Source organism: Saccopteryx leptura, chromosome 4, assembly GCF_036850995.1.
Source record: "Saccopteryx leptura isolate mSacLep1 chromosome 4, mSacLep1_pri_phased_curated, whole genome shotgun sequence".
NCBI lineage: Eukaryota > Metazoa > Chordata > Mammalia > Chiroptera > Emballonuridae > Saccopteryx > Saccopteryx leptura.
In genome coordinates, this window is record NC_089506.1 from 6,909,044 (window position 1) to 6,924,101 (window position 15,058).

Here is a 15,058-nt window from a genome sequence, read left to right on the forward strand (position 1 = left end):
TCTGTCCTCATCTGGGGCCAGTCAGTGCGGCCCTCAGCCGGGCCCGGGACCGACCCAGGGCTGCAGGGGCCACACTGCCGGGCGCTCAGCGACACATCTGTCCTCATCTGGGGCTGGTCAGTGCGGCCCTCAGCCGGGCCCAGGACCGACCCAGGGCTGCAGGGGCCACACTGCCGGGCGCTCAGCGACACATCTGTCCTCATCTGGGGCTGGTCAGTGCGGCCCTCAGCCGGGCCCAGGACCGACCCAGGGCAGCAGGGGCCACACTGCCGGGCGCTCAGCGACACGCCTGTCCTCATCTGGGGCCGGTCAGTGCGGCCCTCGGCCGGGCCCAGGACCGACCCAGGGGCCACACTGCCGGGTGCTCAACGACACATCTGTCCTCATCTGGGGCTGGTCAGTGTGGCCCTCGGCTGGGCCCAGGACCGACCCAGGGCTGCAGGGGCCACACTGCCGGGCGCTCAACGACACATCTGTCCTCATCTGGGGCCGGTCAGTGTGGCCCTCGGCTGGGCCCAGGACCGACCCAGGGCTGCAGGGGCCACACTGCCGGGCGCTCAGCGACATGTCGGCTTCTGCACAAGTGGCAGAGCCACCACTCAGAAGCAGCCTGTGACGCTAAGACACATGGTGGGAACAGGAGGACGCGTCACATGAACTAAAACATGACTTAGTGAAATATGTTCAGCGGTATGTGACTTCAGTCGTGATGAAGAAAGAAAGTGGTCACTTGCGATAATATCAAGAATAATAGCAAGGCCAGTAGTTTAAGGAAGAGGAGGCCAAGTGGCTGAGCCTGGGGGCGACTTTGGGGCCTGTTGATGTGAGAGAACCCCCTTACCTCTGTCCGGTAGAGCGCTGTCATCTTGTTTCATGAATTTCCCAGTCTCACTTTTACATTTCCATTAGTTAGTTCCTTGAAAAACAGGATGCGCTTGTAGCTTATTATAGAAGGGAGGACTGGAATTCTTTATCTAACTCCTCACAGTTAATGTAACGATCCTGTTCTCTGCACACATGTGACGTTCCTGCTGTGACTCTCCTGCTCTCTCAACACGCCTCGTCTCTGAAGCACTCAGCTCACATTCCCGCCCGTTCCCGTCCCCCTGGCTGACATCCTCTTGCTCTTCTCCACCGGCCTGCCTCCCCCTCAGACTCACGCTGCGTGCAGACGCGTGCGGTGTGGACGGCAGCCACGCGCTGTCAGGGGGCAGGACCCGGCCCATCTGACCGCTGTCCCTGCGTAGTGCAGGCCCTTCGGTCATCCCTACTCACTCCCGCTGTCCTCCCACAGCCACTGCCGCATCTCTGACTTGCCAGGACTTGCAGGTTAAATATACAAGTGCACACACACACACACACAGACACACACACACACAGACACACACACACACAGAGGCACACACACACACAGAGGCATACACATATTTTTGAGCAGTAGTTGTTGAATCTAAAATTGCGCTCATTTAGATGCGCCTTTTCGGGTGTCGGGTGTTAACTCCTCCCTCCCGTTTCAGTCAGCTCCTGAAGCGGCGGAAGGTGTCCGTGCCCCTCACGATCGAGCGCCTGTCGTCTGAGCTGGACGCGTGGCGAGCGTGCACGCAGCCCGCCGGCCGGTGAGTGGCCGCGGGGTCACTCAGAATAGACGGTGTCACTCGGGGTCATGGCAGGCTCGTTCCAAATGTGGGTTCCCATCAGTCAGCAGAACAGAATAACGGAACTCGGTTTGTCTGGCAGGTGTTCAGTAATAGTTTACGACGCTGCCTCTGCTCTGCTGTAAACTGAGTCTGCCGTTGACGAGGCGTCTGTAAAGGGAGGCTATCTAAGCTAGCCCCTGGTAATTCTGTGATTCTGCAAGTGAACATGTCGTGTCTGTTGAACACGCAGGTCGTCAGAAGACCCTCCACACGCACCCCCGTCGGCGTCGCAGAGGGCGGCGTACGCGGCTGTGCAGAGGAGGCTGGGGACGGAGCCGCTGCGGGGACTCGCCGGGCCCGACTGCGTGGCGGGGTCGCAGCTCCCCAGCCACTCGGACGCGCACGTCTCCTGTCTCACCGGGTCCAGAATCCAGGTGCCTGCCCGTGTCGGGCAGAGTTTACGCATGTCCATCGTTGTGTTTGTTGCTTTATTTTCTGAAATGTGGTTTTAAAATAAGTATCTGATTAAAAGTAGGTATTCCTAAAGAGCCCTGAGGCTCAGCAAGAAGCTATCCACTAATGCTTCCGTAGTTAGTGTAAATGGTTTCTGTCGCTTTAAAATAAATTCAGAGAGAGTCGTTGTGCTATTAGCATAAAAGCCATTCATGTCATAGGCACACTTAGTAATAGAGGATATGTATACATATAGATCACATGCTTAGTAAGTTAAATAAGGGACACAAGCAGCAACCAACAGCTGCTAATTATTATAACAGATTAAATGTAGTTTAGTAGTCTCCATTTGTATTTTATAAACACAAAGAAAGCAATTAAAAACTCACAGATGTATAATATACTATTGACATATTATGCATGTTCTCATATTGGCTCACTGAACTTTTCATTGACTAACCATGTTTGGGATCACTCATGAGGGATGGCTAATTTCCAAAGAAGAGTCCCGAATGTGCAAGCACAGTAGTGCTGGGGAACAAATCCAGAGCCGGCCAGCACGCCGCAGGAAGGCCAGCGTCCCCAGAAAAGACAGAGGCATCCGTCGCCTCAGAGCCGGGACTGGGTGGGTGTAGCCCCCATGAGATGCTCACTGAGACTGTAGATTGGACGGGAAGACCTCCACCTCCCAGTCTAGTCACACTTTAGTAAGGCGATTCTTACACTTCTGATGTAATGTGGCTGGTTACAGATCTAGTACTAACATCCTAGGCCGACAGAGAAAGGTATTTTTAGAGCTTTCCACTCAAAATAAATTAAATGGCTGGTTCCTGATGTAAATGGGACTCTGCAGACCAAGTCTTCAGAACACAGCAGTATGTTCCCAGCACACAGGCAGGACACACCCTTGTCTTCATGCTTAGTATCTACTTATGTTCAGAGACAGAGAAACTAAAGCAGTAAGTTCAGTAACTGACAATCAGGAGAACATGCAGAACGCAGTCTTGGGGCTGGATCTCTGGTGCCGCCCACTGCATTCTGGGTGCACTTCTGGTACTCGATGCCTTCGTGTTCCTCTCTCCTCTTCTGGTTCCCTGTCCCCTTTGGAGAGCGCCAGCTGACCAAACAGAGGTGCTGTCTGGCCTTCTCTGCACACCGACCATGTGAGGACAGGCGCTGCTAATCAGCATCCACACGCTGAGGAGCACAGGACTGATCCGGATGGAGCACCGCCATTCCCGGATAGTTCTGTCTCAGCGAAAGTTCAAGTGTTCTGGTTATAACTGAACTTTCCAGTGCCTGTGGGTAGGAAGCTGTCCGCTTCACAGGACGGATTTTCCAGTTCCTGGAATTAACTTGTTAACATGCTGTTTCATTTGAGGCCACGATCAAAAACCTGGTAACTTTAGAACATAAATAAGAAAATTGGTTTTTATATTTTTTTTAATTTTTAAGTCATTATTTTCCTTCTAAGAGCTGGGAAATAATAGAGAAATATAGACTGAAAGGCTCTTCTCTTTTTTTGCACTTAGTTTTTTAGTACTGCCCTTGACATACAAAATAGCTGATCTAACTAGATTATAAGTACGCTGGTAAGTCCCATGGTCGGTGTGATAGTAAATTATATAGACACATCACAACAATGCAGCTTTCATTGTCCAGTGAGCAGAGTCAGAGCTTCCAGCTTAAGTAATTTTCCCGGCTGTAAAGTACACTTAAGGCTATTACCAGGTATATATGCCTTTTTAAAATGTTAACTCTATAGTAATCATAGATTAACAATACCCACTATCATTGATAGCACTATTGTATTTAAAGAACTCAAATTATAAAACTAAATTCTATTTTGAAAGCCATCAGGGTATACAGAACATTGAGATGTCTTAAAATGTTTCTATATTGGTGGCAGTTCAAAAAAATCTAATTTTTCTTATATTTTTTATTGAATTTATTGCAGTGACACTGATGAATAAAATTATTATATATGATATATAATAACTATATGTGTTACAAGTGTACAGTTCTATAATCCATCATCTGTGTATAATATTGTGTGTTCACCACCCAAAGTCAAGTCTCATATTTTTTAACTTCTTATCAGCATTGCCACAATAGCCCCAGTTGCTTTTTGATTGGAGCGAGTGTTTCTGTAATTTAAAAACATGTTGCGAGTCTATAATCTCATCTTCTCTCTCCTCGACTCTGTGCAGGGCCCTGTGTATTTCCTAGAAGACGGGAAGTCCACCATCTCCCTGAACGATGCTTTGATGTGGGCAAAGGTGAATCCCTTCTCACCATTAGGGACTGGAATTCGACTCAACCCCTTCTGAGAGAAGGTTTTCTCCCCAAACTTACTTGTGTGTTTTTGAAGACCTTCTATTTATTAGTATTAACTAAACCTTTGTTGCCCAAGAGCCAAAGGTTGGGAGGAGGAGACAGAGAAGTGGGAATAACAGTTGATTTTATTTATTAACTTCAAAAAATAAAATATTTATATACTTTTGAGAAAAAGTAAGTGTCTCCTTTATAAAATATAATAGCCATACTTGGGAGGAAGGTAACATTGAAATTAGAAAGGACCGAATAACCTCAAAGAGCATATGAAACGTTCAGGAAGCATACAAAGGGCCCGTTGATTTGTTGTTGAAACCCTGAGCCCTGAGAGAGTGTAGCTCCTGGGACAGAGCTGGTGAGCAGTAAGGTCCTAGTGAGCGTCTGCAAGACTGAGCGTCTCCAAGTCCCCAGACGGAAGCCGCGTGCGACCCTCACCTGCTAGCAAGTGCCTGTCTTCTCCTCTGGTTAGTGTATAGTAAACCACTAGTCCTAGCTCATATTGAATAAAAGTTTTCAGTTTACAAGTTTCATATGTATCAATAAATAGATACACAGTCAAATACTTTTGAGTTTTTTTTTTAAAGAAAACATTACCAAGGTTTCTATCTGAAATTCAGATGTGTAATTATCATATAAAGAAATTAGTTAGATAAGTATGAAGAAAATGGGGGAGAGGGTAGAAAACAAAATAAAGTCATATCTGTATAAGAATTTGCATTTGATAGTTCACTGTTTTAAAAGGTATTGAGTATGTGTAAATATTAATTTTGATTAATGCATTTAATATTGACATAATCTCTAATCAATTTATATTAAAAACAGATTTGTTTGATGAGAATTAGTTTGAAGTAAATTTTAGTAAATAGGATATCAGTTGACATTTCGGATATATCTCTATCAGTTAAATTCAAGGGCTGTAGAGAAACAATATTAGAGGGTCAGGGATCCAGCAGTTAATTTAAAAATTATATAATTATTCTGGGGTAGGGGGGAAGAGTAAAGCTATAAAAAACAAAAGCCCAATGCGTGGCTATAAGTATTTCAATTGTTCTAGAATTCTGACTTTGAAATTTATTAAATTACTGCATACTAGGAAGACTAGTACTTTGATACTCAAGTTGTTTTACAGAATTTATTATATAGATCTTTTAACCAAAGAATGAACTTGTATAACTAGAATAATTGGGTTATTATAATCTTTAAACTTGTAACATTTAAAATATTTTAAAAATTTTTAAATAAGCTTCTTAAAAGAGAAAACAGTAATATCATATAACTCTCTACCACATTGACCACTTCTAACTCCTCAAAAAGACATCAAATTTCATTTAAAATTTTTTTAAATTTTATTTGATTTTTTAGAAATAGGAGAGAAAGGAGGGAATTTAATTGATCTTATCAAAGAAAATGTATGCAACTTAGAGATGCAATGGAGTGAATATAGAGTGAATCTGAGAAGTATCTTTTAACCATTAGTGATATATGTAACTCAAAATTGTTTTAAGTAAGCAGGATTATTAACTGGAATATATGAACTAAAATTCCCTTACATGAAAATGACAGTCTAAATCAGGGGTCCCCAAACTACGGCCCGCGGGCCACATGCAGCCCCCTGAGGCCATTTATCCGGCCCCCGCCACACTTCTGGAAAGGGCACCTCTTTCATTGGTGGTCAGTGAGAGGAGCATAGTTCCCATTGAAATACTGGTCAGTTTGTTGATTTAAATTTACTTATTCTTTATTTTAAATATTGTATTCGTTCCCATTTTGTTTTTTTACTTTAAAATAAGATATGTGCAGTGTGCATAGAGATTTGTTCATAGTTTTTTTTTAGTCCGGCCCTCCAATGGTCTGAGGAACAGTGAACTGGCCCCCTGTGTAAAAAGTTTGGGGACCCCTGGTCTAAATCCTACTATATTTTTCTTTATTTTGTTTTTAAAAAAGTAAAAAGCCTTTCTTTTGTGCATAATTACTTCATAAGATATCATTGAGTTTAAATTATACATATATAAATAACCACATTCCATATTTTAATGAATGCAGGAAAAGAATATTTTTATGTATAAAATATGAAAAAATCATATAACTCTTTAGCACATAAAGACAATAAAGGGTAACTCAATTTCATCTGAAATCTAAATTGGATTATTCAAGTGCAATTCCATTATTGTTTGACATCTATAATGTTCTATATCAATATTCATTTTAACTATTCTTTACAGAATTATAAATATCATTTGACTATGTCAATCTGTATATATTATACCTTAATATGAAAAACAAAGCAATTTTTAAATTTTATAGAAGTATTTTTCATTGTTAGGTTTCATATGCGTGAAACCCAAACAAGTAATATGAACTTATTGTGTACTATTTGAAGATGCTTATATAACCAATAATGTGGACAAATCTTTTTCAAGTTTAAATCTGCCTTTATGAAAGAAGTCTCACTAGATGATGATTTTAAAAGCACTGGAAAAATATTTTGCCTGTTAAATTACTGGATGGTTAACAAAATTGCAGTAGCAAAGTGATTTTACATCTTATAAAAATCTCTGCTTTTTATGTCAATCAGAATTAATCAAACATACATATTTCCACGAAGTCACTCAGGTGTGTTAAGGAACAGGGTTGTATTAGAGCAATGACTGTTTTTGTCCCTGTAATAGGAAAATTGATATTTTTTTGGATCTTCAAAGGTATTCTGAATATAGTAATAGCCTCACAAATTATTTGTAAAATTTTATATTTTATATTTAGTGCACTAGAAATACAGAAGTTATCTTTATAGTCAACTCTTAATAAGTGCAGATTGTACCCTATATTTAAAACATTTGGACCTACATAATTGAAAAAGTACTTTCATGCTGAATTTAAATACTATGTGATTATGCATGTAGTTTAGATTTTTATAAATGTATGTATTTCAGGTCCCCTAAATTTTAATAAATACTGCATTTAAAGCCAGATGTGACCTAGTTAACTGCTAAGGTGAGCATCAGTCTTGTCCTTGGTACCCCACTGAGTGTCCACTATTTCCCCAGGGTCATTAGAGGTGCGAGGGCTGAGCTGTCTGTCAGCATCATTACCTACTCAGAAAGATAGAGAAGCCGCTCCACTGGACGGTTCAGGAGGAATATTCTTCACTTGTCAGAAGCAATGACTGCAATAAACCCCCAAATCAGTAGGAAAGAGACACGGCTGGCTGATGGATATGAACAGCATGTCCTAGAGGCTTGCAGGCCACGACAAGCATCTGCCAGCTGACAGAGAGGGTTCTGTTCCCCCAGAGGCTGCTGTAGCCCCTAGAACAGGTTACCGCTCCCTTCTGTCAGAGGTCTTTCTCAGACTGGCCTTAGTGTCGGCTTCTGTTGCCACAACCGTCCCCCCGAAGTTCTGGAAGTTACCTACTTTGACCATACCCTCTGCCTTTATTTATTTATTAACGGTGGATTGAATCTTCCAGACCGCTGATATTTTTCATATAGTTTTTTTTTTTTTTTTTTAATATAGTTTTCAACGTCTTGGCGGGTCCCGGGAGTGTTGGGACTTACTGCGGGACTAGGAGGGATTCATGTTTCCAGGAGATTGAACACAAGAGTCCAGACAATAAAGAAACATATCAGTTGACTCTTTGTCCAAAACCAGTTCTTTTCTCTGGGGCTTTTCCCCAGTGCCTCTTCATGAGATGTGTTTCAAAAACCCTTCCTAAGGAACCGTATTTTCTGGGTTAAAAACAGTCCCCACAATTTTCTACTTGAGAGTTGTCCTATGAGAACGCAAGTTTCCGTTAACTTGCATAACCGCTATCCGGAGAGGATGTGCGTTTGGGCCAGATCTTTTCCCGCCGATAAAACCAGACTCTGAACACATGCCTAAGAACTCATCTGTTCACCAGGGCTCGCTTTGATTTCTTTCACTAAGTCTGATCCACCCGAAAGTGTAAAATTAAACGAGGAAGTCTCTGGAGGTAGAAATGCTAATAAAACCGTGTAAGCCTTCAAACAGTGCAGAGAGGGTGGTCAGGGCATAGCTGGAAGCCGGCGGACATCCCCTGGGACTCGCCGTTAGTAATCCTCATCTTGGAAGTCAGAGGACCGGTCATGAGATGGCATAACAGCATGATAATCCCAGTCAAAGAAAACTGTCCACATGTGAACACAGATTTACCGACAACAAGCGAGACATAGTCTCTCAGGATATCAGCCTGCTGTTGTTTCCCTTCAGGAAAACTAGGGCGGGAGGGGTGCAGCAACCAGTAGGAAGTTTTTACCGGAATGAAATGGATTGCTAAGCAGAGCCCTTTCCTTCTCCACAACTCAGTTCCCACAGGAAGGACACCTGCTTTTTAAAAATGTTACAGGCTATCTAGGGAGGTGGGCAGATTTTTCTATGGGCCAATGTATGCTAATAAGTCACTCAGAATAATTATTTTTTTAAATTTATGCATGGATGTTTAAATAAACAGTATCAGGCAAACAAACAGCTCTCCTCATTTCTTTTTTTTTTTTTTTTTCTGTATTTTTCTGAAGCCAGAAACGGGGAGAGACAGTCAGACAGACTCCCGCATGCACCCGACCAGGTTCCACCCGGCATGCCCACCAGGGGGCGATGCTCTGCCCCTCCGGGGCGTCGCTCTGTCGCAACCAGAGCCACTCTAGCACCTGGGGCAGAGGCCACAGAGCCATCCTCAGGGCTCGGGCCAACTTTGCTCCAATGGAGCCTCGGCTGTGGGAAGGGAAGAGAGAGACAGAGAGGAAGGAGGGGGGGAGGGGTGGAGAAGCAGATGGGCGCCTCTCCTGTGTGCCCTGGCCGGGAATCGAACCTGGGACCTCTGCACGCCAGGCCGACGCTCTACCACTGAGCCAACCGGCCAGGGCTAGCTCTCCTCATTTCTAACGGAGAAAATATTACCAAGTAAGTTAACCATTTCTACAGAATTTCTGAGAAAAAACTCTTGTGGTGGATTATGTTTAGCCATACCTTTAAAATCATTTCTTCACATTCTGTACTAATCTGACTTTGTATTTTCAGCCGTATGTGGGATAGATGCTGTTAACAAATGGTTGTTGAAGGGCATTGAAAAAGCATGTTCTCCAGTCCAATTGTGAATAATACACCACTTTAATTCACTTGTCATTGAAGTGCATCGCAGAGTAGGTGGCTCTGTGCCTTTACCGTGACAAGACATGGTGACATCACTTCTTCAAACCCGGTGGGTGCTTTTTAAGGGTACTTTTCAGGTCTGTGGTCAGTTTCATCACAGATTCAAAAGATGGCGTCCTGGGTTGGTTCATGCAAAGTGTTTTAATTGAGTTGCCAACATTACCTATATTTGCTGGAAAGTTTACATAGACAAAATTAAAATCACTTTGTGGTTATTCAATATTTACACAACCATCAATGTTTCTAATATCGCAAACAAATAAATGCACGATGGCGGGCCGCAGGCTGAGACGGGCTGCTCTGAACGCCAGGAAATAGATTATTTAAAGCACGCATTGTAGTAGTCATAAATAAAAAATCTGAATGCCACCCTTCTCCAAAAGTCATAAGCCGTGCCTAAAAATACCCAGGGCTTATTTTGGTGCATCTGATACTGAACATGACTCAACCGTTTCGAAATGTTTGTTGCTGCCCAGAGCAGCTGAGGCCTGCGCCAGGCTCCGATCCTGCAGGGCTCTGATTGGGCGCTCACTCGGGATTCGCACCCAGTGTCCAGAGCGCGGTGCCCCGGCAGCCACTCACCCCGTTCTCCAGCGGGGGTCCCGGGCCACCGAGGAACACACTCTTGCGGCCCCTCGCCTTGCTAATGCAAGATTGAGGTGAACCGGTAGCGGACGTTGTGTTAAAGAAAAGGAAAGAAACGAAGGTGACAGCCTACCTCGCATCTAGTTTCACCACCCCACTCGCTGATGAGAGAAGTTCTGCAGATGAACAGCCTAAGGTTTCTGCGAATCTTACAGGGTGCAAGGCAGGGTTGCGTGTCTGCGGTCCCGTGTCCTTGCCTCTCTCCTCCTTCCGTTAACTTGCAGGGTCGCTGACCTGAGCCAATCACCCGGCTGGTTTATCAGAAACCACCACAGAGGACCCCCTTGAACCAGTTTGCGGGAAGCGTGAGTTCAAGCAGCTCTCCTCTGTATAACCGCCCAAGTCAGGTCCACACACACCGTTCACTAACTGCTGCTGAGCCCCGATAGAGAGAATCCAGGAACCACAATGGGAGGAGAAATGAAAAGACAAAAATGCATGTTCCCTCCCGTCCTGATAGCCCAGTCCGGTGATGATCCCAGATGCTCGCCAGCCATTTTCCCCCCATTGATTTGAGAGACAGAGAGAGAGGAAGGGAAAGGGAGAGGGAGAAAAAAAGAGAAGCACCAACTCATTGTTCTCCTTAAGTTGTTCCATTTAGTTGTGTACTCATTGATTGCTTCTTCTCCGTCCCCTGATGGGGGATCGAACTCGTGACCTCGGTGGGCTGCGATGATACTCTATCTACTGCGCCACCAGAAAATCATCACAGACACTGAGAACAGTTGGGAGGAGGTACTTCCAGCAGTTCACACCCTCAACTTGTAAATGCAAGAACCCCTTCACTGGGTCCTGAGCCGGAATAATGAAAGCGTTCGTCTTTTGGAAAATGCATGCGTGAACCTGGAAGGTTTGCTGAAAAGATGACAAAAGTGAGGAATTTAGATATCAGCGGGGGTCATTTTCTTCTGTGGCGCTTTGCATCTGTTTCTTACACAGAAAAGAAGCCCAGTGGTGAGTCACCACTACTCCGACCTTGTCTTTGCAGGCCCCAGAGCAAGAGGCCAGGAACTTTCCCTCCCTAGTCAGGTCGAGTTAGCCACCGAGAGAAGGGGACAGGAGGAGCCCAGGGCAGCCGCCTCCGGGGACCTCCGCACCCATCAACCCCTGCCTCCGACCTCAGCCCAGGGCCCTGGCCTCAGCTCCCCCTGCGGGACGTTCAGGCAGGCAGTATCCTAGGAGGGGAAGGGTCCGCAGGCTGCCGTGAAGGGTGTGTTCCCAGAATCTGAAGGTGAACCGGGAGGTACTTTCTTTCCCACAGAACAGTTACTCTGGTTGGGTTTCATCACACTGAGTACTATCCTCAGGCATACAATGAGTTAAAAGAACTTTGATGGAACAGACTGGCTTAATGTTTAGATATTCAAAACTGTGCTCTGAGGAGCACTGTTTCCACCAGGTCTTGAGCGGAAAAAAAACCTCAGGAATAGTGATGTGTGATCCCGTGGCGTTGGGGACGCACTTCATGCGGACTCTCTCCTCCTCAATGTTCAGGATGCGTATTAGTAAGGCCTCCCTGAGAAGTCCTCAGTTTAAAGTAAGAATCAGGCTGCATTCCCAGACCCTGTGTAAACACCCCCCCCCCCCCCCAATGAAACGCTGAACACTTGGTAACCAGGCCCTGTAGCCGGGGCCCACAGATACCTTCCCTCAGGGCCCCACAGATACCTTCCCTCAGGGCCCTGACGGTGAATATTCCGGGCTCCGTGGCAGGCTCGTCGGAGCAGATACAGGACACTCCGTTCAGTTTGAATTTCACATAAACAATAGATCATTTTTAGTAAAAGTATGTCCTCGACGTTTCCCAAAAGCTATTGGTTGTATTCCTCTGTCCTTCTGTTCATTAAATCTAGAGTCCTGCTTTACAGGTCCTCTGGTTTCGGACAGCTGCGGGAAGCCCCCACTGAGAGTAGAGGGAGTCACGGTCAAGGCCTAAAACCAACAGGCATGGCCATGTTCCGGCAAAACTTGACTTATGAACACGGGAGCTTGACTTTCATACAGTCTGCATGTGCCAAGAATTAGCATTCTCTCCTTTGATATATTTTTTTCAACCGTTTACAAATGTAAAAACCATTCTTGACTTGCAGGCCATACAAAAATAGGCCGCAGAGACTTTGGCCCGTGAACTGTAATGTGCTAAGGGATAAATAAATGCTTTTGGAATTAAGAGGATTTAAACAAGGGCATCTTGTAACGCAACTGATTGGAAGGTCTAGGTATGCAGGCACCCGTGTCTGACATGGACCGATTCACCATCCCGGGAACTGCTGGGACCTGCGTGTTGAGCTGTGCCGAAGGGCTTCCCCTCCTTCACACCCACCGACGTAAGGATAGGCCGGAACCGAACGGCTCGGATGGTAGAAGGCAGGGTCACCCGGCCTAGGAGCTCCCCTGATGTGACCACAGCTCCCCTCTTCCTATCGAAAGCACGATGTGGCGGCCAGCCTGCTGTACCCTTTTAGGCGGAATGCCTAGACCAACTTCTCAACTGTTTTTAAAAATTTAAATGGACAGAGAAAAACAAACAAAAAGGACTATTTTAACAGGCAAGAGTTAAACATAAAACAACAAAAATACTTACGTAAAACAGGAGGGAGCCTCTGCCTTGAAGTCACCGGTGTGGATTTGTGCTGAGAGGCCTGGGTGTGAAGAGCGTCAAGAGTGAGCTCTCCCACGGTAGGCTTGACGTCAAACCATTCTGTAAAAGAAATACACATGTTGCTTCTTAAGAATTCACCGTGGCCATTGACAGAGCAAAGCACCACAGTTCAGAAATTAAGTGCACTATGTAGACCTGTTTCATCCCATTCAGAAGAGCTGTGTGAGCACAGAGGTTAGTAACCCTCTCCCTCCATGGTTCACCTTTGGGGTTTTTGCTTCATCTGTGCCCAGGACAAGCCTCAGTAAGCAATCAGTTAAGTATTTCCAAGGAAAACTTACTTGGGTTCAACTTTCTGCTTAATTTTCTTTGCAACATTTGTAAAAGGAAGAGGGAATCAATTTTAAGTTCATTGCTGAGCAGGTTGGGGTGACTTATTAATTCTGAAAACCTAATGTTATCTTTAATAAACTTCGAAGCTGTAGACTTCGGGACCATGGGCAATTTCATCTGGTAATCATAGTCTGTAAAATTCACAAAGTCATCCTGGACACTTTTAACCCTGAAAATAAAAAAACCAAATATTCTTGACAAGCCACATTTTAGGAGTGAAACTTATACTGTCAAAAGTTTCATATTAACTTGTATTACTAGGAAATTCCAAAGAACTCACTCTCGATGGGTTAACAAGGTGTAAATCTCTTCTATCAGTATTTCAGGCACTCCAGTCTTACAATGTATTGTTCCATAGATCAGTTCTTGAGGTAATTTAATTTTCTTTTTGGTCAGGAACTTTAATAGTGGACAAAAAACATTTGCATCATAACAACAGCTCTAAAAATAGCCAATGACCAAGAATTCACTTTAATCGCCCTTTTATCTCAACTAATTTTCTGTTTGACGTGTTAATTTTTAAAAGATAGTATTCAGCAAGAAAAACATTATATCCCACTCCGACTTGAAAAGAGCATGCTGAGTTTCACAGGTGACTCTTGACCTCAACTTTAATTAAACTTCCTTTTCAATATGAGGAACCAAGCCACCAACCCGGTCCCATTACTTTCTAACAGTTACCACGTCTAGACGCCCAAGACATCAGGAGCACGCCTTTTCAAACACAAACTTAACAGTTAAAAGTGTCAAAGATTGCTAATTTACCTTCTTCAACTGGGACCAGTTATCCAACTTGCTTTTTAAAGAAGTTCCATTTTGAAAGGATGATATTTTAAGGTCCCAGGGGTAATATACAGAGAATATCTCTGCTATCAGGAAGCCATTGGAAAAATCCCTGATGCACAGCCATAAGGAAACGAAACAACACATAGTTACTTAGATGGTTGTCACAGTGAACACCAACCTAATACTCTGTACTGACTGACGGCGAGAAACTTTGCCCAGTGTCCCTGAAGAGCCTGGGGTATTTTAATACGTTTGTAGTCACCAAAGCATTCTGTATTAGGTGATTTCTAAAGTGTCATGATTGATTGATTGAATGAATGAATGAATGAATGAATGAAATGCTTCGTGATAGTGTTTTCAGGCGCTCTCCCTAAGAGAGCAGATGTGTCTGTGGTTGGGGGAGGTGGGCCGGGGGGCGGCACGGAGGAGGTGGCCAGGCGTGTCCCGCACCTGGTAATGTTCTTGGGGAAAAAGGTGAGGTCCAGGCCTTGGAGCCAGCGCAGGACGGAGCGAGACAGGCGGGAGCTCTTGGGCGGGTGCGGGTAGACCAGACACTTCTCAGGCTTCCTCGGAGCGGGAGCTGGTGGCTCTGGCGCACAGGACGGGAACTTGGGTCGAACTGCCGCCGGCGCTTTCAAAATCGCTTTCCTGGGGCCGGCGGCAGCCATGTGGCTTTCTGGGTTTCCATAGCAACCGCAGCGAGGGGCGGGGCCTCCTGGGGCGGGGCCTCAGCGCGCGCACCCTGGGCCTCGTGGGTCCCCCGCCAGTTTGGGAACCCGAAGGTCTGGATTGGGGGATGCGATCCTTGGCCCCACTGGGCCTGGACGCGGTGCGGGGAGCTTCAATCTGCGGCGGGCTTTCACTGCGCTTTAGTTGTTTTCACTAGTATAGCGCTCCCTGGAGGTTTACCGCTTAATATTGCGGTTTGTAAGCCCAGCAGAAGGTCCAGTTGCCGGTCAAGCTTTTGAAGGAGGGGGTGAGGGGGGCTCCAGAGGACAAGGACAGTTTTTGTTTGGATATTGGAAACGATTGGGATTTTTCC

The 15,058-nt window shown here is 45.2% G+C and overlaps 2 protein-coding genes across 9 annotated transcripts in view; one reads left to right on the forward strand and one right to left on the reverse strand.

The window, feature by feature from the left end:
* Positions 1-8,557, forward strand: part of WDR17 (WD repeat domain 17) — a 93,341-nt gene extending 84,784 nt beyond the window's left edge. For 5 of the 8 annotated variants that reach the window (XM_066380104.1, XM_066380107.1, XM_066380103.1 and 2 more), the window contains 4 exons: positions 1,518-1,616; positions 1,888-2,071; positions 4,301-4,369; positions 7,938-8,557. In XM_066380104.1, the coding sequence (XP_066236201.1) occupies positions 1,518-1,616; positions 1,888-2,071; positions 4,301-4,369; positions 7,938-8,054 (469 nt within the window). In that variant the 3' untranslated portion in view covers positions 8,055-8,557. Of the gene's footprint in view, positions 1-1,517; positions 1,617-1,887; positions 2,072-4,300; positions 5,095-7,468; positions 7,528-7,937 lie in introns of those variants that run through there. The other 3 variants (XM_066380106.1, XM_066380109.1, XM_066380110.1) reach the window with 2 other exon arrangements.
* Positions 8,558-9,622: 1,065 nt separating this feature from the next.
* SPATA4 (spermatogenesis associated 4) lies at positions 9,623-14,684 on the reverse strand. The gene is made up of 6 exons (XM_066383581.1): positions 14,467-14,684; positions 13,996-14,125; positions 13,511-13,629; positions 13,179-13,399; positions 12,820-12,936; positions 9,623-9,762 (listed from the first exon to the last, which is right to left on the reverse strand). The coding sequence occupies exons 1-6, from the start codon at positions 14,682-14,684 to the stop codon at positions 9,623-9,625; spliced, it is 945 nt and encodes a 314-aa protein (XP_066239678.1).
* Positions 14,685-15,058: the final 374 nt, after the last annotated feature.